At 43.8% G+C, this 27317-nt stretch overlaps 2 protein-coding genes across 14 annotated transcripts in view; one reads left to right on the forward strand and one right to left on the reverse strand.

Moving 5' to 3' along the window:
* The window catches only part of maea (macrophage erythroblast attacher, E3 ubiquitin ligase), a 171908-nt gene extending 160690 nt beyond the window's left edge, over positions 1-11218 (reverse strand). Inside the window, exons 1-2 of one of the 2 annotated variants that reach the window (XM_078553628.1) lie at positions 10877-11218; positions 3563-3745 (exon numbers count right to left, since the gene is read on the reverse strand). In XM_078553628.1, the coding sequence (XP_078409754.1) occupies positions 3563-3745; positions 10877-10945 (252 nt within the window). In that variant the 5' untranslated portion in view covers positions 10946-11218. The remainder of the gene's footprint in view (positions 1-3562; positions 3746-10876) is intronic. The other variant, XM_078553618.1, reaches the window with a different exon arrangement.
* Positions 1-27317, forward strand: part of ctbp1 (C-terminal binding protein 1) — a 414171-nt gene that overhangs the window by 55241 nt on the left and 331613 nt on the right. For 2 of the 12 annotated variants that reach the window (XM_078553480.1, XM_078553573.1), the window contains exon 1: positions 20528-20662. The exons of 1 other annotated variant lie outside the window; for it this stretch is intronic. The gene's annotated coding sequence lies outside the window, so the exon portion shown is untranslated. Of the gene's footprint in view, positions 1-20297; positions 20397-20481; positions 20663-21073; positions 21128-21150; positions 21295-27317 lie in introns of those variants that run through there. 9 more of the 12 variants (XM_078553510.1, XM_078553546.1, XM_078553469.1 and 6 more) reach the window with 9 other exon arrangements.

Consider the following 27317-nt stretch of genomic DNA (forward strand, 5'->3'; position numbering starts at 1 on the left):
TACGTTACAGACAATGTCCCAGACACCACCATCACCATCCTGGGTATGCCCGTCCCACTGACAGGACCAACCCAGCAGAAGTGGCGGCACAGTTGTGTACAGTCGGGGGTGGGGGAGTACCCCTTCGAGTCCTCAACATTGACTCTCGACCCCCTAACGTCTCATGGCATCTGGTCAAACATGGGCAAGGAAACCTCCTGATTACCAACTACAGCATGCCCTCAGCTGATGAATCAGTGCTCCTCCATGTTGAACACCACTTGGAGGAAGCACTGAAGGTAGCAAGGGCACAGAATGTACTCTGGGTGGGGGACTTGGTAACGCCACCACTGACTGAGTCCTACAGAAAACAGCTGCTAGACTGGGACTGGAGCAGGTGGTGAGGGAACAAACATGAGGGAAAACCCACTAGACCTTGTCCTCACCAATCTACCAGCCGCTGATGGAGCTGTTCATGACAATATTGGCAGGAGTGACCACCACATTGTCCTTGTGGAAATGAAGTCTTATCTTCACATTGAGAATGTCCTTGACTGAAGACCTGCGCACCAGAACTTGCCACGCCCCTAGCCAAGCTGTTCCAGGTACAACACTGGCATCTATCTAACAAGGTGGAAAATTGCCCAGGTATGTCATGTCCACAAAAAGTAGGACAAATCCAAACCCACCAATTGCCAGCCCATCATTCTACTCTTGATTAGCAGCAAAGTGATGGAAGGGGTAGTCGACAGTGCTATTAAATGGCATTTACTCAGAAATAACATGTTCACTGTTGCTCAGTTTGGGTTCTGCCAGGGTCACTCAGTTCCTGACCACATTACAGCCGTGGTCCAAACACATACAAAAGAGCTCAACTCAGATGAGGTGAGAGTGATTACCCTTGACTTCAAGGCAGTATTTGACTGAGTGTGGCATCGAGGAATCTTAGCAAAATTGGAATCAATGGGAATCGGGCAGGGGGAAACTCCACTGTTTGGAGTCATACTTGTCACAAAGGAAGATGGTTGTGGTTGGAGGTCAATCATCTTAGTCCCATTGCAGGAGTTCCTCAGGATGCTGTCCTAGGACAACCATTTTCATCAATGACCTTGCCTCCATCACAAGATTAGGAGTGGGGATGCTCAGCACAATGTTCAGCACCATTCGTGACTCCTCAGATACCAAAGTAGTCCGTACGCATATGCAGCAAGTCCTGGACAATATTCAGGGTTGGGCTGATAAGTGGCAAGTTGCATTCGTGCCACCCTAGTGTCAGGTAATGACCATCTGCAACAAGAGAGAATCCAACCATCTCCCCTTGACATTCAATAGCATTACAACACTGAATCCCCTACTATCAACATCCTGGTTATCATTGACCAGAAACTGGACTGGACTAGCCATTTAAGTACTGTGGCTGCAAGAGCAGGTCAGAGGCTGGGAATTCTACAGAGAGAAACTCACCTTCTGACTCCCCAAAGCCTGTCCACCATCTACAAGGCACAAGTCAGGAGTGTAAAGGAATGCTCTCCACTTGCCTGGCTGAGTGCAGCTCCAATGAAGTAGCTCAATACCATCAAGGACAAGTAGCCCACTGAATGGCACCCCACACACCACTTATAACATTCACTCCCTTGAACACCGATGCACAGTGGCTGCAGTGTGTACCATCTACAAGATGCACTGCAGGAATTCACCAAAGCTTCTTTGACAGCATCTTCCAAGCCTGTGACCTCTGCCACCTAAAAGGACAAGGGTAGCAAATGCATAGGAACACCACACCTGCAAGTTCCCCTCCAAGGCACACGGCATCCTGACTTGGAATTCTATCACCATTCCTTTACTATCACTGTGTCAGTCCTGGAACTCCCTTCCTAACAACACTTTTGGGGGTTTTGGGGGTTACCTCCACCACATGGGCTGCAGCAGTTCAAGGCTTCTCAAGGGCAATTAGGGATGGGTAATAAATGCTAGCCGAGCCAGCAATGCACACATCCCATGAAAGAAGATAAAAAAAATAAAATCAGTGCAAGCTCATAAAAGCAAAATACTGCAGATGCTGGAAATCTGAAACAAAAACAAAAATTGCTGGAAAAACTCAGCAGGTCTGACAGCATCTGTGGAGAGAAAGACAGAGTTAACGTTTCAAGTCCATACCAGCATTTTTTGTTTTTGTTTCAGTGCAGGCTCAACTATTTATCTACTTCAATTTTCAGCCACATGTTAGACATTTGGCTCGACTAGTACATGTCAAAATTTAGCACTGGTTCAAAATTCAGACCAGTTAAATTTCAGCTGCAAAATACTAGTCGCAAACTTGTAGCCGACACTTAGAAAAATAAACAGTTTTGCAGTTAAATTAGATTAAATGCCCAGGTTAAAAAATTGCCAACTTTGGATATTTGTAAATGTAATCTGGAAAGTAAAAGATTCAAATATAGATTGCAAATGTAAATCGCTTGGCTAGAAGATAGATGGGTGTGTTTCAAAAGAATAATCCATCTCCTCAAGAGTTAACCTGCTACCAGCCCCTAGTATAAATATTAGGGAAATGCTGAGGTTTGCATTTTTAAAAAGTTATGAATATTTTTGGTTGTTTACTTTCACTATTATACTTGCACTGTGTCATATCAAATCTATTTACAGACTTAGTGTGTGGATGAATATGAATAAAGGGGCTATTCAGTGCCACATCCATACTTGCAGTAACTTTATTCAAAGTAAAACATTTAACTTTTCATAACTCCAATTCCTAATACAGACCACACTGATAAAACGTTACTCTTTATAGCAGCTGAACCCTTCTACTAATCAACAATAAGAATTCTACCTCACTAGCCCATAAGCATGCAAATGAAACAAACAACCTTGCTGCTTTGATAGGCTGGGTAAAAGAAAAATAACATATAACAAATAATAATGCACATCCTGAATCTCAGAATACAAAGTTTTTTAAAAATGGTATAAATGGTGCTCAGACATCAAGCAAAATCCAACAGGAATGGCCAAATGTACAAATTCCTAAGCATAACAAAAGGGTACAATTTTACATTTTCATTAATATTTTTTCTCAAAATGACTTGCTTCAAAATAAAAAAAACATTTGATTTTCATAAGGAAGAATGTACGTTTTTACAACAATCAATGATAGTGATAGTGACCATGAAACTGAGTCTAGTTTTCAATTCCAGGCTTTTGTTTTATTAAATGAATTTAAATTGTGCCAGCTGATATGGTGAGATTTGAACCAGTGTCCCCAGAGCATTAGTTTGGACCTCTAGATTACCACTCTAGTGGCATTACCACTATGCCACCATTTTGGTCTGCATGCATGTAACAAAGTGAATGTATTATTAAACTATCAGAATTTCATTGAGATAAGAACCCATTCCTCTCAAAAAAAAATGTAATTGTTATCAAACCTTTTTAAAATACTGTTACTTTATGAAAAGAAAATTTTCAATTTTGCACTTTAGGTCAGTTGTCAAGAATAGTACTGCTACTAAATATCAAGTGTACCAAACGACATATCGTGACACCGATAGCATAAGCTTTTGTCACCAACATAAAATATTTATTGTACCTTTCTCTTCAGAGCACTGAGTTTCTCAACCACCCCATCTAGCAAGGTCACCACAGAGTCCACTGCTGGGCAGTTGCTCAATGTTTTCTCTAGTTCTGCAACGACCATGGTCACATGACTAGTTTCTCGGTCAATATTCTTCTGGGCAGCTCGGAAGCGTTTATTCAAGGTTTCATAAGGTACCTACAAGAAAACATTACAATTACTGCATTATTCCACAAAGATGAAATAGGGAAAAACACTGGCAGTAATTTGTCATGATATTTTCTATTAGGCAATAAGGTAAATAACAATAATAATAATGGAAAAGATATTCAAATCTGAACCAGTTCTCTTGTAGGTAGTTGGAACTATTTATCTGTTTCATGGTCTAATGCTTATTACTATAGCAGGTTAACAGTAAAACATTTTGATAATCCCACCTTTTGAGGTCAATCTGGTTCTTGCGTTCCCACTTAGAAGGGTTGGATTTATTATCCCAAGATATCTGACTTTCTAAAATTTCTGCCTCAAATTTTCAACTCAACTCATAACATAACAGTAAGACAACAAAAATCATATAGCGTTCTAACAGATCACTGATCTGCAATATTAACTTTGTTTTTCTCACCACTGATGCTGTCAGATCTGTGAGTATTTCCAGCACACAAAAGAAATTGGAACAGGAGTGGATCACACGGTCCGTTGAACGTGCTCTGCCATTCAATACGATCATGGATGACCTTGTGTTTAAACTCCAATTTCCCACCCGCTCCTCACATCCCTCAATTCTCTAAGGCACCAGTCCCAGTCTTAAAAGTATCCAACGATGGAGCGTCCACAACACTCTGGGGCAGAGAATTCCAAGTGTTCACAACCCTTTGAGTGAAGTTATTTCTCTGCATCTCGGTCCTAAATGATCGGCCCCTTATCCTGAGACTGTGCTCCAGTGTTTGATTCCCCAGTGGAAACCTCTCAGCATCTACCTTATCAAACTCCTTCAGAATCTTGTATGTTTCAATGAGCTTGCCTCATTCTTCTAAACTCCAGAGAACATACGCCTAATTCACGCAGCCTCTCATCATAGGTCAACCCCTTCATCTCAGGAACCAGTTACTCTCTCGAATGCAAGTATATCCTTCCTTACTTATAGAGACCATACCTGCACACAGTATTCCAGGTGTAGTCTCACCAAAGCCGTATACAATTGTAGCAAGACTTAGTGCAAGAGGATTGAGCCCAGGAAAGGGCAACACGCCGGTAACATGCCATTTGCCTTCCTAATTGCTTGCTGCACCTGCTTGCTAACTTTCTGCATCCCTTGTACAAGCACAGCTGAGACTCCTTGAACATCAACACTTACAAGTTTCACACCTTCTATAAAATTTTTTTCAAAATATTCTCTGTGAAAAGTGAATAACTTGACACTTCCCTACATCTGCTGTCCTTGCCTGGTGTGGCCTACATGTGACTCCAGACCCACAGCAATGTGGTTGACTCTAAAATACCCCCTGAACAAGGGCAATTAAGGATGGACAATAAATGCTGGCCGAGCCAGCGATGCTCACATCCCATGAATGTTTAAAAAAAATTATACTCCATCTGAGATCTTGTTGCCCACTCACCCAACCTGCCTGCATTTCCATTGCAGCCTGTGTCCTCCCCACAGCTTTCCTTTTCTGGTTTTGTATCATCAGCAAACGTAGATACATTACTCTGTCTCTTCATCTAAGTCATTAATATAGATTGCAAATAACTGTGGCCCTAGCACGGATTCTTGCAGCACTCCACTAGTCACAGCCTGCCAACTTAAAAATGCCCCGTTATGCCACTCTTTGCTTCCTGTCCATTAGCCAATCCTCTAACCATGCTAATAGATCAACCCCCACTCCATGAGCCCTTATCTTGCCTCGTAAGCTTTTGTGTGGCACCTTTCCAAATTTCTTTTGGAAAACCAGGTATACAACGTCTACTGGCTCCCCTTTACCTACCTTACTAGTTACATCCTCAAAAAGCACTAATAAATTTGTCAAACATGATTTCCCTTTTGTAAAACCATGTTGATTTGTTCTAAACATACTATACTTTTCTAAACGCATTGGTAAGGTGATGTATTTTCTCTTTTTATTTTAGATTTACAGCTTCTGAATATAGAAACAGTGCAAGGGTTGACTGGTAGAACTGGGTGTTCTTGGTATACGTGTAAAAGCTGATCTCATGTCTTCAGAATGTTGATCTTGTGAAGAAGCCAATATATACGTACATATCAACATACGATTTAGGAGGAGTAGGACATTCAGCTCCTTGAACCTGCTCCATCATTCAATAAAATCATGGCTGATCTGAACGTAACCTCAACCTCACATTCCTGCCTACCCACAATAAACTTTCTTCCCCTTGTTCGATGAGGAAAAAGGAGTTGGCTAAGGATAGATCCTTGGAGGACTCCAGTAGTAATAGTGGAAAATCAGATTGAGCAGCCAATATATGATGGGATTATCAAAAATTGGAAGAATACTACAACAATAGTTCACATCATAGCAACAGGAAATAGTTTTGAAATAATCTGGAGAAAAACAGTGTTTCAATCACAGATTCCACCTGACCTGAATTTTTCCATCATTTGATTTTTATTCTAGATTTCCAGAATATGCAGTAATTTGCTTTTGTATCAGTAGATTAGTGAAGCGGTTTGCTAGATATCACAGTCTTAAACGACCTTCCCTGGCTCCTCCAATCTTCAACAATAAGAGAGAGAAACTCATGGACTATTCTTTTTAAACAATGATCTATTCAGCTGCCTCTGCTACTTCTATCTGAGGGGCAAAACTTTCTAAGGTTCTGCCCCCATTCTCCCTGCCTACACTCAACATTCAGAAAACCATAGTCCTCAATCAGCAAGTCCAAATCACACACCCCAGCCCCATTGATTAAGAATCATGATGAGTGCCTGGAAAATATAGAATACTTGCAATATCTCGGAAGTTATCTTTCATAGAAGGCTGACAACTGACGAAGAAATCCAGCATCACCTGAAATCTGCTGGTACAGCTATTGGCCTCCTGAGGAAGCAACTGTTTGAAGATCATGACACCTAAACTGAAACAAAACTCATGGTCCATAATGCAGTCATGATCCCGTCCTTATTGTACACGGCTGAAACATGGACAACGTATAGGAGGCACCTCAAATCACTGGAGTCATACCATCAATGCTGTCAGTGGAAGGTCTTGCATATTAAGTGGGAGGACAGATATACCAACATAGGTTGTCTTCTCACAAGTATTGAGGTTACGATTATCCACCATCAACTTCATTGGCTTGGTCATATAGTTCAGATGCCAGATACCAAGCTCGCAAAGCAGGTCTTCTTCCAGCTCAGCCAGGGCAGGCATACCAGAAGACGACAGGAGAAGCCTTTCAAGGATATGCTGAAAGCCAACATGAAGAAATGCGACACTGACATCAACTCCTGAGAGACCATCACCTTGGGCCGAACCAGCTGGCAGCAGAGTCTGTAGGAAGGATCCTAGCTTTTTGAGACCCAATAACAAAAAAAAAATGAAGAGGAAAAGCGAGAGCAGCATAAAGAGCACACCAGGACCTGAACTGATAACACACGACCAGACATTCCACATGACAACAAATACCCTACATGCCATAAAGTCGGATTGGCCTCATCAGCAATCTTCGAACTCAGAAGGCAATCATCCTCGCTAACCAATAATAATAGCTGAATTCATATCATTGTCTCCTATCTCCCCTCATTGCCTCTCCAAGCTCATCTTGTTCATGAAACCCACCTCCTGCTGCCTCAACCCTATTCCCACGAAACTGCTGACTACCCAACTTCCCTTCCTGCCTCCCATATGGAGGTGTTGGAGAGGATGCAGAGGAGGTATACCAGGATGCTGTCTGGTCTGGAGGTTATCAGCTACGAGGAGAGGTTGGAGAAACTCAGATTGTTCTCACTAGAGCAATGGAGATTGAGGGGCGACTTGTTAGAAGTTTACAAAATTATGAGTGGCATGGACAGAGTAGATAGTCAGAAGCTTTTTCCCAGGGTGGAAGAGTCAATTACTAGAGGACATAGATTTAAGGTGAGAGGAGAAAACTTTAGGGGAGATATGCGGGGCAAGTTTTTTATGCAGAGGGTAGTGAGTGTCTGGAATTTGCTGCCAGAGGAGATGGTGGAAGTAGGTACGGTAGTGGTGTTTAAGAGGCAGCTTGACAAATACATGAATAGGATGGGAATAGAGGGATAAGGATCCCGGATGTGCAAAATGTTTTAGTTTGACAGGCAACATGATCAGCGCAGGCTTGGAGAGCCAAAGGGCCTGTTCCTGTGCTGTACTTGTCATTGTTCTTTGTACTTTTCATTGTTCATATTAGCTGATATTATTGACTGCTCTCCCCCCCTTCAGGAACTGCTTCTTTTCCTTCACATGTGCCATCATTACCACTTGGCTCAAAAATAAAACCCAATCCCATCTCCAGACTACCTTTCTCTCCAAATTCCTCGAGTGTGTTCTCACCTCCAAAATCCATGCCTGTCTTTCTTGAAACTTCATGTTTGAATTCCTCCCATCAAGTTTTCACCCTCACCACAGCACTGAAATGGCTCTTACCAAAATCACAAATGGCATTCAAGATCAATGTGACAAAGGTAAACCAGCCCTCCTGGTCTTTCTCAACCTGTCTACAGTCTTTGACAGGATTGACCTTAACATTCTGTTCCAGTCCTCTCCTCTCCTCTTCCGACTGGGTGGGACTGTGCTTACCTGGTTTCATTCTCATCCATCCAGTCGCAGCCAGAGAATCACCTGCAATGACTTCCCATCCCACTCCTGCATCCACTACCTCTGGTGTCTCCCAAGGATCTATCCTTGACTCCCTATTTCTTATCATTGTCCACAAAGAAGCAAAGCAAATCCAATCCTAAAAATTACTACCTCATCAGACTACTCTCAATCATCAGCCGAGTGATGGAAGGCATCACCGACAGTGCTAACAAGCAGCACTTGTTCACCAGTAACCAGCTCACTGATCCTCAGTTTGGGTTTTGTCAGGACCACTGTACTCCAAATCTCAATGGGGCCTTAGCCCAAACATGGATAAAAAGAGCTGAATTCCAGAGGTTGGCTGAGTGACTGTCCTTGACATCAAAGCAGCATTAGACTTGGTATGGCATCAAGGATACCTGGTAAAATTGAAATCAATGGGGATCATGGGGGAAAATATCTCCACCAACTCTACTGGGGTCATACACAGCAGAAAGTAAGATGGCTACCATTGTTGGAGGCCAGTCATCTCAGCCCCAGGACAGCACAAGAGTTTCTCAGAACAGGTCCCAGGAACAAACACCTTCAGCCACTTCGTCCATGATCTTCCGTCCACAAGATCAAAAGTACGGATGTTCACTGGTGATTGCACCATGTTCCATTCTATTTGCAACTCCTCAGATAATGAAGCAGTCCATGTCCATATGCAGCAAGACCTGGACAATATTCAGGCTTGGGCTGATAAGTTACAGGCAGCCTTCATACCACACAAATGTCAGACAATGACCTTCTCCAACAACAGAGAATCTAACCATCTCAGCATGACATTCAACGGTATTATCATTACTGAATAGGGGTCACCACTGACCAGAAACCAGCTATATAAATACTGTGGCTCCAAGAGCAGGTCAAAGTCTGAGGATTCTGAGACGAGTAACTCACCTCCTGATTCCCCAAAGCCTATCCACCATCTACAAGGCACAAGTCAGGAGTGTGATGGGAACACTCCACTTGCCTGGATGAGTGCAGCTTCAACAACATTCAAGAAGCTTGACACCATCCAGGACAAAGCAGCCCACTTCCTCGACACCACATCCACCACCTTAAACATTCAATCTCCCCAACACTATGATATCAGGACTACAGTGCAGCAACTCATCAAGATTTCTTCAACAGCACCTTCCAAATCCCCTGACCTCTACTGCCTAGAAGAACAGCAGCAACTGATGCGTGGGACTGCCACCACCTGCAAATTCCATTCCAAGTGACATACCATCCTGACTTGGAAAAATAACGTTGTTCATGGATCAAAATACTGGAACTCTCTGTGCAACAGCACTGTGGGCGTACCTACACCAGACAGTTTACCTTCTCACGGGCATTTGGGGATTAGCAATAAATGCTGGCTTTGCTAGCAACATTCACATCCCACGAACAAATAAAAGAAAATCTACACACTGCACCTCAGTGACATAATCTGAAAACATAGCTTAGACATATATGGTGACAATATTCAGCTCCACTGCTTTTAACCACTCCACTGTCTCTAAACTGTCAGGCTACCCCACCTCAGTTTATCGACCAAAGAAACCTTCATCCATGTCAGTTACTTCTAGATTTGACTATTCTAACATGCCTGGCCAGCCTCGATCATACTAAATACGCTCTACAAACTTGAAACCAGAATCTACCATAACTCACACAAAGTCCCATTCAGCAATCACCCACCCACCATCGTGCTCATTTCACTGGCTCCCAATTAAGCAACACATTGATTTTAAAATTCTCATTGTCATTTTCAAATCTCTTCACGGCTTTGTCTTTTTCCAGCTCTGTAATCCCCTTTGGTCATACAGCCACCCCTCACAACCCCAAGATGTCTGCACTCTGCCTATTCTGACCTTTTGACCATTTTTGATTTTAATCACTCCAAAAGTGACAGTTATGCCTGCTGCTACTATGGCCTCAAGTCTGGAATTCCCTCCCTAAATCTCAACTTGTCTCCCTTTCTTTCCTCCTGTAAAATGCTACCTCTTTGACCAATTAAATTTAGTCATCTGGCCTAATGTCATCTTAATGTGGCCCAGTCTCTAATTTTGTTTGATAATGCTCCCGTGAAGCACCTTGGGCCATTTTATTGTGACGCTATAAAATGCAAATTGATCGTGATATGAATGACATCCATCAATACAGCTGATTAGAAAAATTTAATACTGCGACCGAACCAAATTCAAACTCGAGTGAGTGGAGATTCGTTCATCTTAAGGAATGTATTTAGGGCATTGGAGCAGAATTAAAAGTTCATCATCCTCCTCACTCCAAACTTTTACAAAAAAAATACTCGAATACCGCATCCTGAATGTAGACCAGGATATATATATAAAAAAACACAAATAAACATTTAGCTTCCATGGAATAGGCTAAAAGTGGCACTTGATTCTGGCTGCTTTTCTTCCTTGTGACTTCAAGATCGCACCTAGTGCACAGCCGCAGGAAATATTAACTAGGCACAGCCATTAGGGAAATGATTTTATTCACCATATGCAAAGCATACCTTTAAAGTCGGATATTCCTGGACCTTTAATGCCATCGAGAGTTGAGCAGCTGATTCCTGAACCGCCATCTTAACTCAACTATCAATACTGTGGTGCAGCATGGGTAAAAGAGCGGAGCCAAAATTAAAGGCGAGAAATGGAAAATAAAAACTTCACAAAGTGACCAAACCCGAACGAAAACTTTTTTTAAAAGAAAAAATGTCTGTCATTTGATCTGTTTATTTATTACATTTGACAACCCTGCCTCGTTTTGATCGCCTTGGCAACCCGGCAGTGGCGGTATTTAAATCTTCGGCAAGTGAACGAACGCGATAAAGGAACCAGGCACCGCCCATCGCCCCGCCCTTCTCGTCGCCCCGCCCTTCTCGTCGCCCCGCCCCTCTCATCGCTCCGCCCTTCTCATCACCCCTCCCCCTCTGATCACCCTGACCAAATGGGCTGCCCACCGCTCCCTCAACCCACCCAGCGCCCCGCCCCCTCCTCACCCCGCCCAACAGCTCCCCCCTTTGACCTGGACACTGCACCACCCCCTCTCCTCACCACGCCCCCTCTCCTCACCCTGCCCATTCCGCCACCCCTCTGTACACCCTGCCCACAGCCCAGCCCCTTCCTCACCCCACCCATTCTCCTCACCCCACCCACTGCCCCTCTCCTCAACCCGTCCATTGCCTCTCTCCTCATCCCACCCACTGCCCCTCTCAACCCGCCCACTGCCCCTCACCTCACCTGCCCACTACCCCGCCTCCCTTCTCATTTCCTTGCCACGGCCACTGCCCCGCAGCCCCTCTCCTCGCACTGCCGTATGCCCCGCCTCATCTCCTCATCCTGTCCTCCCCGCCTGCTCTCCTTACCTCACCAATTGCCCCACCTTTCACTCACCCTGCCCCCTCTCCTCATCCTGCCCCACCCTCTCCTCACCCAACCCACTGTCCATTCTCCTACTCCTCACCCCGCTCAATGGCCTGCCCCTCTCCTTGCCCCTCCCACCCCCACCCCCCTCCTCCTCCCTTGCCCTCCTTGCCTCGCCAACTGCCCAGTCTCCTACTCTTTGCCCAACCCCCTTCACCACCAAACAACAGTAACCCTACTCGGTGTTTCTGATGAGCTCCAACCCACACTCGGCATGCACCGGCCAGTAGCCATTGACCATTACTTTCAAACCAATCAGTCCTGTCTCATGCTTCCTCATTCCACCTGTTCCCCCACATTCTCTCATACTATCTCTCCACGTCCCACCACTTACCCCACTCTATCCCTCCTCATTTCACCCCTTCCCCTACATTCTCCCAATGTATCCCTCCTCATCCCACCCCTTCTCCTACTCTCCCTATCATTTTCCCAATCTATCTCTCCCCCTCCTCACTCCACCCCTTCTTCTACCAATCCTACATTCCCCTACTCTATCCCTCCCCTTATTCCACCCCTTCCCCCACTGGCCCTGCATTCTGCCATTCTATCCCTCCCCCCCCTTATCCCATCCTTTTGCTAGAGCCCTGAGCACTCTCCCACTCTATCCCTACCTTTCACTAACCCCTCCAACCAGGCAACCACTTCCCCACCAACCATATCCAACCTCCCCTCCTCCCTTAAACCTCTTTCCTAAGCCCTCCCTCTTCTCTAAGCTCTCCCAATTCAAACCCTCCCCTTCCCCAACCCCTATTCCTCTCCAAATTTTCTACCTCCCCTAACCCCTTCTTCAACGTTTAATAACTCTCCTCCCCACTCCCAACCCCCTCCCCCTCCAACCGCTCTCTTCATCCAACCCATGCCTGCAGCCACAATAGGTCAAATTTGGTTATAGTGTTGAGTCCTGTTGGACTTCAATATATTGTTGAACAATTCCTGGATCTCCACCTTGATATAATGGAGAAGCTTATGTGCTTGAGTGATGCCATTAGAAGCTACTTGCTCCTGTTAGGGCCACCCATGGCTGGCGGGGGTTCGGTGGGGGTGTGGCGGGGGTTCGGTGGGGGTGCCAGACAAAAAGTTCTCAATGGCAAAACAGGTGAAGGAAGACTGTGTATCACCAGCTGCGAAGGCGGAGGAAACTGCAGCAGCAAGGTGGTCCAGGTCACTGTGGTTCAACACATCATCGAAATCTGACCACCAACCCATCAAGATAGTGTGGATGTTGATGGCTCCCCAAGTTCCCTACGTTAAAAAACGTCACGTGCAGGCTTCTACCAGGTCCATTTGCCAGGTCTTGTGGTAGTGGAGAATTGGTGATGGGCAAAGGGCTGTGAACCTCAGAGTCCCTCGTCAATAATCTACACACAGTGACAGATGCATGAAGATCATTGGGCAGAGCTGTCTTTGGGCAGCAACATCTGTGACTGAGCAGTCCTCTTCAGGATACCTTGTGCTCAGCCCAAATGCAGAGGGGGTGAAAAAAGGTGCCCCTAAAAATAAGCTGTCCCACTTTCTCCTGGATGGGGAACCACACCCTGCGGGATCATTATCTTTGTGGTCAAAGGAAGAAAATTTAACATTTTGCAACTTCAAACGTTAGAACATGTGCACATAATATCAAGTGATCATCCAGAAAACTGTAGAGACAGAGAGGGGTTGAGATGTGGTTGGTGGAGAGTAGTTGTCTAGATGGAGGGGTTAGAAGAAGGCAGGGATAGGGTGGGAGAATGCTTGAGGCGGTGGGGAAGGGGTGGGATAAGATGGGGGAGGGATAGGTTGGAAGAATGTTGAGTCGGTGTCATACTTTGTTTTATAATGCACTTGTGAAGCATCTTGGGGCATTTCATTAAGTTAAGCACGCTATATAGGTGTAGGCTGTTGTTGTTTGTTTTACACTGGCATTCATTCTAAACTCAGCCCCGAAAACACAAACGTATGAATTAGGAGCAGGAGTAGGCCACTCGGCCCCTTAAAATGGCTTGCCATTCAATAAGATCTTGGCTGATCTGATTATAACATCAACCCCACATTCCCACCTACCCCCAATAACCTTTCATCCCCGTGCTTATCAAGAATCTATCTACTTCTGCCCTACTCTGTTTCCACTGCCTTTTGGGGAAGAGAGTTCCAAAGACTCATGACCCTCTGAGAGAAACAATTTCTCCTCATCATTGTCTTAAATGGGCAACCCCTGATTTTTCAGCAGTGACCTCTACTTCTAGATTCTCCCACAAGAGGGAACACCCTCTTCACATCCACCCTGTCAAAACCCCTCAGGATCTTACATGTTTCAATAAGTCGCCTCTCACTCTTCTAAACTCCAGCAGATACAAGCCTAGCCTGACCGACTTTTCCTCATAAGAAATCCTGCCCATTCCAGGTATTATTCTAGTAAATCTTCTCCTCTAGGGTGATAGGGAGGAGTAACAAGCCCAGAGAACCATGGATGACCAGAGATATTCAGGTTACGATGAGAAGGAAAAGAGAGGCTTTTAGCAGGTACAAGGGAAGCAAATCAGCAGAGGCAATAATGGAGTACAGAAAGTGCAGGGTGGAGCTTAAAAAAGCAATTAGGAGAGCAAAGAGGGGATATGAGAAAGCTCTGGCTGGTAAAAGTAGGGAAAATCACAAGATATTCTATAAGTATATCAATGGGAAGAGGATAACCAGGAAAAGAGTAGGGCCCATTAGGGACCAAGGGGGAAATCTATGGGTGGAGCCAGAGGACATCGCTAGAGTGTTGAATGAATACTTCACATCCGTCTTCACCTAAGAGAATGAGGATGAAGGTACGGAAGTCGGAGAGAGACTGCGAGGTTGTTGAGCAAATTGATATAGGGAGTGACAAGGTATTGGAGGTGTTGGCAGGCTTAAAAGTGGACAAATCTCCAGGTCCAGATGATTTGTGTCCCATATTGCTGAGGGAGGCAAGGGAGGAGATCGCAGGGGCTCTGACCCAAATTTTTAATTCCTCTCTGGCCACGGGGGAGGTGCCGAGGACTGGAGAACAGCTAATGTGGTTCTGCTATTTAAGAAGGGTTGTAGAGATAAGCCAGGGAACTACAGGCTAGTGAGTCTCACGTCAGTGGTAGGGAAACTATTGGAGAAATTTCTGAAGGAGAGTATCTATCTCCACTTGGAGAGGCAAGGTTTGATCAGGGATAACCAACATGGCTTTGTCAGAGGGAGGTCATGCCTAACAAATTTGATTGAATTTTTTGAGGAAGTGACCAGGTGTGTAGATGAGGGTAGTGTAGTTGATGTAGTTTATATGGGTTTCAGCAAAGTCTTTGACAAGGTCCCACATGAGAGACTTATAAAGAAGGCAAAGGCACATGGGATACAGGGTAATTTGATAAGGTGGATTCAAAATTGGCTTAGTTATAGGAGGCAGAGGGTGATGACGGAAGGATGCTTTAGTGACTGGAAGCCAGTGTCCAGTGGCGTACCACAGGGATCTGTGCTCGGTCCCCTATTATTTGTCATTTATATAAACAACATAGATGACTATGTGGGAGGTAGGATTAGTAAGTTTGCGGATGACACAAAGATTGGCCGGTTTGTTAACAGTGAGGTTGAGTGTCTTGGGCTACAGGAAGTTATAGACGGGATGGTCAAATGGGCAGATAAGTGGCAGATGGAATTTAACCCTGAAAAGTGTCAGGTGATACACTTTGGAAAGAGTAATTTGACAAGGAAGTATTCAATGAACGGCATGGCACTAGGAAGTTCTGAGGAACAAAGGGACCTTGGCGTGTGTGTCCATAGATCTCTGAAGGCGGAGGGGCATGTTAGTGGGGTGGTGAAAAAGGCATATGGGACACTTGCCTTTATCAATCGAGGCATAGATTACAAAAGTAGGGAGGTCATGCTGGAGTTGTATTGAACCTTGGTGAGGCCACAGCTAGAGTACTGTGTGCAGTTCTGATCGCCACATTATAGGAAGGATGTGATTGCATTGGAGAGGGTGCAGATGAGATGCACCAAGATGTTGCCTGGGATGAAACATTTAAGTTATGAAGAGAGGTTGGATAGACTTGGGTTGTTTTCATTGGAGCAGAGAAGACCTGATTGAGGTGTACAAGATTATGAGGGGCATGAACAGGGTGGATAGGGAGCAGCTGTTCCCCTTAGTTGAAGGGCCAGTCCCGAATGGACATAAGTTCAAGGTGAGGGGCAGGAGGTTTAGGGGGGATGTGAGGAAAAACTTTTTTACCCAGAGGGTGGTGACGGTCTGGAATGCGCTGCCTGGGAGGTTGGTGGAGGCGGGTTGCCCCACATCCTTTAAAAAGTACCTGGATGAGCACTTGGCACATCATAACATTCAAGGCTATGGGCCAAATGCTGGTAAATGGGATTAGGTAGGTAGGTCAGGTGTTTCTCATGTGTCGGTGCAGACTTGATGGGCCGAAGGGCCTTTTCTGCACTGTGATTCTGTGATTCTGTGAAATTGCTTCCAAAGCTTTAACATGCTCCCTTAAGTAAGCAGACCAATACCGTACACAGTACTCCAGATGTGGTCTTAACACGTATGTAGAAAGAAAGCACATCAACTAGCAATTTAGACTAACTTTCGACAACGTGAAACATTTATTGTAGAACACAATCATCTCACCTAATTACAATATTAAATATATTTTAATAGAAATCCATAGTCATTTTTGCTAAAAGTATCAGGCTACCAATGCAAAATCAATCACCATTTTCTGTCAAAAATGCATTTTATTAAGGCAAAATTGAAATGGGTGGATTTGACTATTTTTTGTTACATGTCAGGGTCAATCCATTGCACATCTCAACAGGTGATGTTACCATTTTTGGAGCACAGAAAAAGCCTTGGTTAGAGTGATGGGGGAAAACACGGTGATACTGGGTTGTATGGTATTTAACGATCATGGCCGGATGAATAATCGCACACTAGTCATCATTGGCTGTCTCTCGATTTGAGGATGATGCCGACTTGGGCGTGAGTTTCTGCCATGTGACTGAACTGGCCCCTCCTCGATCGCAGATCTTTGGGCACAACCCACGAGGTTATGGGGTCCAGAGTGCAGGATTCCTTTTCTTTCATTGTCTGCGGGCGCTCTGCCTCAACGTTAAGGTATTTGGATTCAAAGCATGATACAGCTTGATGGACAAGCTGTCGCCATTTTGAACGATTATTAGCAAGCTCCTCCCAGTCATTAATGTCAGTGCTGCCGCATTTCAAATAGAGCTTCAGAGTGTCCTTGAAGTTTTTTATTTGTCCTCCCCTGGCATATTGGCTTTGTGATAGTTGAGAAAATAGGACCTGATGGGGGAAACAGTTTTTAGCTATCCAGACACAGTGACCAGTCCATTCAAGTTGAGTTTGCAGGAGTTTTGCCTGAATGCTTGTGGAGCTGGCTTCAAGAAGAACACTAGCATTTGTTTGACGATCCTCCCATTGAGAGATCCTCCCATTTGGAGTCTAGAAAGCTCATGTGATATGATTTCTTCTTTCTGGATGGTGACTCGAGATTGTGCATGAGTGTTCTAGCATTCAAAGTTGCAAAATATAAAGTTTTCTTTCTTTGGCCACAAAGATGGTCAAAGATATTTTTAGAGCACCTTTTCTCACCCCTCCCTATTTGGGGTGAGCAGAGTCCTGAAGACGACTTTTCAAATATAGATGTGGCTGCCCAAAGACACTTCCACCCCAACTCAAGTGTCCAATGACCTTCGTGCATCTGTCGCTATGTGCAGATTCTTGAATAGGGACTCTGAGGTTCACAGCCGCCCCCGTCACCAATTCTCCATCACCACAGGGCTTGGCAAATGGACCCTGGTAGAAGCCTGTGCATGACTCTGTTTGACGTGGGAGTTTGGGACACAATCAATATCCACATGAACTTGATGGGTTTCGGTGATATATCCAGGACCACCTTTTTTTTATTATTTATTCATGGGGTGTGGGCATTTGCTGGCTAGGCCAGCATTTATTGCCCATCCCTAATTGCCTTTGTTCTGAGGGCATGCAGGAATTCATCAAGGCTCCTTCAATCCTTCAACAGCACCTTCCAAACCCACGACCACTACCATCTAGAAGCACAAGGGCAGCAGATAGATGGGAACATCACCACCTGGAAGTTCCCCTCCAAGTCACTCACCAGCCTGACTTGGAAATATATCGCCGTTCACTGTTGCTGGGTCAAAATCCTGGAACTCCCTCCCTAATAGCACTGTTGATGTACCTATACCACATGGACTGCAGCGGTTCAAGAAGTTAGCTCACCACCACCTTCTCAATGGGATGGAAAATAAATGCTGGCCCAGCCAACCAAGCCCACATCCCGTGAATGAATTTTAAAAAAATTAAGAGTCAACCACATTGTTGTGGGTCTGGAGTCACATACGGGCCAGACCAGGTAAGGTCAGCAAATTTCTTTCCCTAAAGGACATTGGTGAACCAGATCGGTTGTTACAAAATTGACAATGGTTTCATGGTCATCATTAGGCCAGATTCCTATTGAAATCAAATTCCACCATCTGCCATAGTGGGATTCAAACCCAGGTCCCCAGAGCATTACCCTGGATCTCTAGATTATTAGTCCAGTGATAATACCACTATGCCATCGCCTCCCTTTGCCACTACAGCTTCTTCTGCCTTCACACCTGGTTAGACACACAGTCTTCTCTGTCATTGAGGATTTTTGTTTCACAAGCGCATTATAATACAAAGTATGACAATGACCCACATAAGGAGATATTCGGTCAGATGACCAAAGGCTTGGTCAAAGAGGTAGGTTTTAAGGAGTGTCTTAAAGGAGGAAAGCATGGTAGAGAGACAGAGAGGTGTTGACTGGGAATTTCAGAGCAAGGGTTACGCAATTGAAGGCACAGACACCAATGATGGAGCAACTAGGATTGTGAATGCACAAGAGGCCAGAATGGGAGGAGCACAGATATCCTGGAGGGTTGTGAGATTGGAGGAGGTTACAGAGACAGGGTAGGAAATGGCTAATGGCGGGGGGTGGTTTGAAGACAAGGATGAGAATTTTAAAATCAAGCTGTGGTTGACCAGGAGCCAATGAGGATCAGAGGTGATAGGGCAATGGGACTTGCTGCGAGTTAAGATACGAGTAGCAGAATTTTGGATGACCTCAAGTTTACAGAGGGTAGAATGTGGGAGACCAGCCAGAAGTGCATTGGAATAGTCAAGTTTAGAGGTCACAAAGGCATGGACAAGGATTTCAGCAGCAGATGAGCTGAGACAAGGGTGAAGTCGAGCCATGTTGCCCAGGTGGAAAAAAGGAGTCTTAGAGATAGCACAAATATGAGGCCGGAAGCTCATCTCAGGATCAAATGTGACATTAAGACTGTAAACAGACCAGCCTATTGCTAGGGAGAGAAATTGAGTTGGCAGTAAGGGAATGAAGTTTGGAGCGGGGACCAGAAGCAATGCTTGAGTCCTCCCAACATTTAATTGGAGGAAATTTCTGCTCATCCAGTACTGGATGTCAAAGGTGTTGTTTCTTCACAAGATATAGATATGGTTCAAACACACATATTGTTTTGTTCATCACATCAATAATAAGTATTTAATCCCTTTCAATGTGTATGTACACTAACAACACACTATAGGGTGTCAATGTGCTTTTGGAAGTGGTCTTCAAAGACACTGTATATTAATGCAAGTCTGTTCTTTCACATATATTTTCAGTATACCTTAAATATAACAGAATTACATTACATGCTTTTTTTTGCAGATGTAGGGACAGTGGGGTAACTTCAGTTTGTTGTCAGACTTGTTAGAGGGGTAGAGGCCAAACATTGACCCAGTAAAACAAGCAACAGTGGCTTTCGAAATTCAAGAAAAACATTGATCATTACATAGGTTTTAAACTATCATTTAGTATCCATCTGTTCCCAATGCAAAGCAAGCCTGTTCAGTGTGGAATCAGCTCCAAGGTGCGTTTTGGTGGAGGGGAATACAGATTGTGTTATAAATGACGTGAACCCATAAGCTTTTTGGGCCTTTTCCCTCTCTCATTCACTCTGTTCCCTCAGAAATAAATCCTAACTCCAGATCACTGTTATTTTTTTGTCCATTCACTTCAAGATTACAAAATGCAAAAAGTGTGGGTTTTTGATGGTAACTGTAGTGGTAATAATCTCATCCATCTGACACTTTGGTAGAAGTGTTCTGAATATTGAGATTCCCTTTAAAATATGAGTAGAAGACACTCTAATACAACTTTTGGAAAATCACTGCGTTGAGTGCCCATGGATTGATCCTAATGTTTAACAAAAAAAAAATGCTCAAATTCACCCATTGATAAAATGCATTTTTGAATGGAAAACGCTGATTGATTTGGCATTGATAGCATGTTACCTTTAACAAATCTGACCATGGACTTACGTTAAAATATATTTAATGCTGTAATTACAATGGAAATTGAATGTGTTCTATGATAATTTTTTCACGTCGTCTGAAATGAGTCTAAATTGCTAGCTGCGGTGTGTATTTTCATACATATGTCCCTGGTTTGGGGGCTGTCACTCCGAGTTTGGAGTGAATGCCAGTGTAAAACAAAGGTGTTGTTTATTCGCAGTTTGCTGGAGGGCAGAAATGATGTGCATCGTTGATGAGTAAGTAAATCATACGACGCTGTTCGGTTGGTGCTGAAACGTCCGAAATACCTTTTATGTCGTCGTGTGTTTGTGAAGGCATTGCGTGCTTCTGTATCCAAGTATAATTTGCGGTGAAAAGAGGGGAGGGGGGGGGGGATATTTGTTTGGGGCGGAGGTTGTTGATAAATTGGTTGCTTCGTGCAGAAAACCTGAACTTACCCGTTTGTCGGTAGTCGCAGCTCTAACAGTGAAGGGGCACTCGGTTTCGGCAAAAGAAATGTAAGGTTTGTACGTGGTATTGGTAATCCTGCTGAAATCTTACGTACGGTTTACTGTTAATTACACTGAAAATTGAATTCAGTCAAGCGCCGGGCTCTGCACATTTGCTGGATTAATATGTGGTTGGTGAGACCTCTCCCCCCACCCCCCTTTCTTTAGTTTGTGTTGGGATATGAATGTTAAGTGTAAATGAAACTGCTTGCTCTGTAACAATAGAGTATGTGCGCTGGAACACGATGGCATTCAAAGCTCAGGCCACTTTCGCCATGTTTTTGTTTATTCAGATTAAGGTTGAGGGAAGTGACCTATCTACGATCCATTTCCCCTCTCTCTCCTCTACCTTTTTTTTGGTATTTGGGGATTAGCTCATGACTTTTACCAAAAAACGTCAGAGAGGTGGGAAATGCTGGCATTGGGAAACTTGTTGATTTTTGTGGTTGTGTTTAACCGTAAGGACATCGTCGCTGGCAGTACGTGAAGTATTTTGGACTAGTTCAAGCGGTCTTTGCGGGAGTTGCAAAGGGTTATGAAAAGCTGATTATCAAGTAATTTTAAGACCGTAACGTTAGGGTATTTGCAGCAGAAGGACAGTGGCATGATTGTGGCAGGTCATCTGGAGGAGATCTAGAAGCTATAGGTTAGTCCAATACAAAATCCATTATCGCCTTTTGCTCGACGGAATGTAATTAATTGCAGGCACTTGTCAAAGTACAGCTCTACTTCCCTTTTTAGATACAAATGGCACAACATGACATTTTGGTGATTTTTTTTTTCGTACAGTCTTGCTTTAGTCCTAGAAATAAATTTTATTAAGGAGGAAATCGTTCAGAAAAATCAAGTGGGGAATCGCGAAGCTGCCGACATTCTAACCAAAAAGTTTTTATATATTTAATATCCATCTGCTGCAAGATGTGGCTGATCACTTTAAATGTATAGCGCTTACCGGAGGCTTGCTTTCTCCAGGCTAGGGGGTGCACATTGCTGTCCAAGATATCACTTCACAGACATCATTCCAATGCAAGTAGAGTTTTATTGCAAAGCAAGCAGATATTCAAGTTAGACTGCTTACTTTGTCCTGAAACCTGTAAAATGAAGAATAGATCCCATTTCGTTAATTTGATCTAGTTTAACAATGGGACATGTTCCTAATTTGCCAGTTCTGCCCTTTGTCACTGTACTGTACATTCTGTGGTGGTGTGTTCCATGTCATCATCCACTAGAATTACTGGGTAGAGGCTAATCTGGGTTTAGTATTAAGTAAAATTGTCAAAGTGTGGTGTTTTTTGTTTTTCTAAGTAAGGAGAATGTGAGTTAGAAATCATATTGAAGTCATGCAAACTGATGTATGGTCTTAGTATGCTTATTTTTGTCCTTCATTTTCCTGTTGGCTTTTAGCCTACCACATGGTCTGACAGCTTTAATCTTTCGCAGTACAAAGGCCAGGAGATCAAAGAAGGACCATATCCAGTAATCTAAGCATTGTAACCATAATTTTGCTCGATCCCTAGGCAATGCTACACTGCTAGCTGCAATTTCCATCTGTTAAGTATTGAAGATCGAAGCCAATTCTTCTGGCTTATTCCACAAATTTGTACCCATGCTGCCTGGGCCAATCAACCAGACTGTTTCCTTTTTGACCCAGAACTGAGCTTCCAAGCTCACATCCTGCCCACCATAAGGACAACTGCATTCACCTCTGTAACAGCATGCTTCGACCCCAGACTCAGACCATCTGCTGCCAAACCTCTCATCCATCTCCAATGTTCTCATTGATCTCTCATTCTTAAGCATCCATTGACTTTATCTACTACAGAACCCTGCTGTATGTACCATTTCCTGCTCACTGATCTATATTGTTTTCTAGTTCCCCAACACTTAAGAACATCAGAAAATGGGAAAAAAAAATAGGAGTAGGAGTAGGCTATTCTACTCCTTGTGTCTGCTTTGTCATTCAATAAGTTCATGGTTGATCTGATTGGGCCTTGACCCCACTTTCCTGTCTATCCCCCCTAACCCTTGACTCCCTTGTAAATCAAAAATTCCCCTAACTTACCCTTAAATATATTCAAAGGCCCAGCTTCCATTGCTCTTTGGTGTAGTGAATCCCAAAGATTAACGACTCTCAGAAACAAAGATTCCTCTTCTTCTCTGCCTTAAATGGAAGATTCTTTATTTTGAAACTATGCCCCCTAGTTCTAGATTCCCCCAAGAGAGGAATCATCCTCTTGATATCTACCCTTTCAAGTTTCTCAGAATTTTATATGTTTCAATAAGATCAACTCTCATTCTTCTTAACCTCAATGAGTATAGGCCCAACCTGCTCAACCTTTCCTCATTGGACAGCCCCTACATCCCAGAAATCAACCAAGTGAACCTTCTCTGAACTGCGTCCAATGCAGGTATATCCTTCCTTAACTAAGGAGGCCAAAACTGTACACAGTGCTCTAGGTGTTGTCTCACCAATGCCCTGTAGAGTTGTGGCAAGACTTCCCTATCTTTATACTTGATCCCCCTTGCTATAAAGGCCAGCATTCTGTTCGCCTTCCTAATTACTAGCTGTACCTGCATGCTGACTTTTTGTGATTCATGTGCAAGAACACCCAGACCTCTTTGTACTGCACCATTCTGCATTCTCTCTCCACTTAAATAATATTCTGCTTTGCTAATCTTCCTGCCAAAGCAGCCAACCTCATATTTTCCCACATCATACTCCACCTGCCAAATTTTTGCTTACTCACTTATCCTATCTGTATCCCTTTGCAGACTCTGTGTCCTCTCATACCCGTCTTACATTGTCAGCAAATTTGGCTATAATACACTCAGTCCCTTCATCCAAGTCATTAATATAAAATGTAAATAGTTGAGGTCCCAGCACTGATTCCTGTGGCACTCCACTGGTTACAGTAATTACCATTTATCATGACTGATTCCTGTTCATTAGCCATGATAGTGTATTCCCCCCAACACCATGAACTTGTGCAATATCCTTTTATGTGACGCTTTATCAAATGTCTTTTGGAAATCCAAATATGCTGCATCTACTGGTTCCCTGCTATCATCCTGCTTGGTATTTTTTATTCATTCATGGGATGTGGATGTCGTTGGCTAGGCCAGCATTTAATGCCCATCCCAAATTGCCCTTGTTCAGAGGGCACTTAAGAATCAATCTGTGGGTCTGGAGTCACACGTAGGCCAGACCAGGTAAGGACAGCAGATTTCCTTCCCTAAAGAACCAGATGGGTTTTTACAACAATCAACAATGGTGTCATGGTCATCATTAGACTTTTAATTCCACCATCTGCCATGACAGGATTCAAACCCGGGTCCCCAGAGCATTACCCTGAGTCTCTGGATCACTAGTCCAGCAACAATACCACTATGCCATTGTCTCTCCCCCTACACCCTCAAAGCAATCAAATAAATATGTCGAACACAATTTCCCTTTGACAAAACCATGTTGACGCTGCTTGATTATATTATAATTTTCTAAATGTCCTGCTACTACTACTTTCATAATGGATTCTAGCATTTTTCCAATGACAGATGTTAGGCTAACTGGCCTGTAGTTTTCTGCTTTCTGTCTCCTTCCTTGAATTGATGTATTGCATTTGTGGTTTTCCAGTCTGCTGGGACCTTGGCAGAATCCATGGAATTTTGGAAGATTACAACCTATGCATCCACTATCTCTGCAGCCACTTCTTTTAAGACTCTAGGATGCAGGCTGTCCGGTCCAGGGGGACGTTCAGCCTTTATTCCCATTAGGTTTCCTGGTACATTTTCTCTCGTGGTAATGAGTGTTTTAAGTTCCTCCCTCCCTTTTGCCCACTTCCACTTTGAAATTCTCATCCTTATATTCAGGCCTGTTCATGGCCTTCACCCTTCCTTTCTTTGTAAGGTTCACCAGCTCTTGGACCCTCCTGGAACCCTGTGTTCTTCCATATCTGACTGTGCATCCACCAGTTCCTTCACTCCACCATTGTTAGCCATCCCCTTGGTGGTCACGAGCACAAAGCTGTGGAATGCCCTCCCTAAACCCCTCTGTCTCTCCCCGTCCCTCACTTCCTTTAAAATTTTCCTTATAACCTACTTCTTGGACCAAGCTTTTCGTCACTTCTCTGAATATCTCCTTCTTTGGCTTAGTGTGAACTTTATGTTAAAGAGGGTACATAAATGCAAGTTGTTTTTGCAGATACTGCACATGTAAAGTTGTATTCTAATTTGCAGGGAGTGTGGTTTGGTTTCAGGACTGGTTTATGTTGCAGAACAAGAGAGATCCTTAAAAAAAGTAACGTAGAATTCTATCCCATTTAGGCAGCACCAAATGGATGATCATTATAATGCAATCGTTGATCTCCAGTCAGAGAATGCACTTTTACTTATAGCACCAATATTACAATTTACTGTGTAGTTACCCAAGAGTGCACTGTGCATGAGTACATAATGTACAGATTGGATAAATACATGAATCAATTGTCTATTTGTTTGTCTAACTTGTTGATGAATGAAAGATGAGGTTGGAAGTGATACAGATTAAGTTACATGGTATAAGCCATTAAAGATAATTGTATGTTGTAATAAAGGAGACCGTTTATTGTTGGAGATAATTTTTCTCTGATCATAACCGCACTATCCATATTGAATTAATAAGCCAGCCAAGAAACAGTTCTGTTGTGGGTGATGTTATATGGAGAATGGGTAGTTTTTGAAATGATAAAAGGGATAGATAAGGTGAAATTTTATAACATGACCAAGTTCCCACTTCTGGCAGCCAAGAGCAGTGTGAAGCACTCCTGAATCCAATTAAATCATAGACTAGATGCAGAATAAACCTTTTTGTACTATATCCCTTCTTAAATTTAAATGTATCATTTTAAGATATTCACTTTCTATTTCTTGTTAGTTCCAATTTCATTCCTCCCCCTGATCATCGTCTTTGCAAACCATCTAAATTTGGGTGGAATCTTAAGCATTTTAAAAATAATTGTGTGTTGGGGCCATTTTTGTTGAATAGAGTATAAAAGTAGGAATGTCTTGTTAAAACTGTGCAGGGCACTGGTGAGACCATAGCTGGCGTACGGGCATCTCCTTATTTAAGGAGGGACGTGCTTACCTTGGGGGAAGTTCAGAGAAGGTAAACTGGGTTGATTTATAGAATAAAGGAGTTTTCTTATGATGAAAAGTTGAGCAGGTTGGGCCCTTCTTCAACATAGTGTAGAAGAATAAGAAGTGATCTTATTGAAAGATATAAGATTCTGAGGGGGCTTGACTAGGCTAATGCTGAGAGGGTGTTTCCTCTTGTGGGGGAAATCTAGAGCCAGGGGATCCCTTAAAAAGGGATCTCCCATTTTGAGAAGGAGATGAGGAGGAATTCTTCTCTCAGAGGTCTTTGGAATTCACTACCCCAGAGAGTAGTGGAGGTTGGGTCATTGAATATATTTAAGGCTAAGTTAGAGAGATTTTTAATCCACAAGGGAGTTAAAGGTTATGGGGGCAGGCAGGAAAGTGGAGTTTAAGATCACTGATGGTGGTCTTATTGAACAGTGGAGCAGGCTCGAGGGGCCAAATGGCCTACTCCTGCTCCTCTTTCATATATTTTTACAGTAAGTTCTTGCTGTCAGTGCCCTGGTCTGAGAGATCATCCCAGAAGTGGTCAGGAGAGTGGTTGTCTCCTGATCCACTGTCCAATTAAACTCAGCTTGCAGGTTAATGAGGCTGCAGGCCCAATCAGAGGGGGTCCACCAGAAAGCCTCAGTGCCTCCATTTAGAGGCACCCTCTGAAGAGGTTTGAATTTAAAAAAAAAAATAACTCTGGCCACAGCTGCCAGGATGGCCCACATCCACAGCTGTTACCTGCTGATCCATGCTGCTCAGGTGTGGGGGGGGGGCGCTGGGAGGTGGTGGAAGGTTAGAAAAGGAGACCTCGCAGGCGACCCAAATCAGCTTTCAGCAAGCTGCCTGCAGGCACCTGCCAAGCTTTGGCCTCTGTGGGACTGCCTAGCAGTTTCCCCAATCTGTCCACAAATGAGCATTTAGCTCTTCAAATTTGTTACCTGGCACTACCAGGTGGGTAGCCATTGCCGGTGATTATCAGCCTCCAGCAAGGCAAGAATACTTGCTCCTTCCACAGGGCCAACTGCCTCCATATCTAAATTTCCTCCTGGTCCTGCCTTCAAGCCTGCATGGGGCCAGGAAGATTCTGCCCTTAGACAGCAGTTGTTGAAATGTTGGTTTGTGCTGCGAATTCATAACCACAAAGAACTGGTTTGAGCTTGCTGATACTCATTTCACTTAGATCCACGTAGCAGTCATAATTCCAGGCACAAATCAAGCTCCAAATTCAACTGAAGAGGTTGGGAGGGGTGTAGTTAGCTAACCACTCAGTTGAACACAGACCCAAGAGTAGGAAAAAGTGTTTTGTTCCCCCACATCACTGTCATTCAGTCCCTGAGGGCATCTTTTAATTTTATTTTTCTTGTCATCAACGATTCTAGTAGTTGGCTGATTAACGAAATGTCAGTAGGTTATGGATCTTTAGCTTATGATGCATGGAAGGATCTGTGAAGTCTTTGAAGAGAACAGAGCAGTAAATGTAATAGTACATTTGGATACTTGCTTTGTATTTGCAAAATTAAACTTGACAAAAGTAAATACAGCACAGAT

The sequence above is a fragment of the Cetorhinus maximus genome, chromosome 1 (genome assembly GCF_964194155.1).
Source record: "Cetorhinus maximus chromosome 1, sCetMax3.hap1.1, whole genome shotgun sequence".
Classification (NCBI taxonomy): domain Eukaryota; kingdom Metazoa; phylum Chordata; class Chondrichthyes; order Lamniformes; family Cetorhinidae; genus Cetorhinus; species Cetorhinus maximus.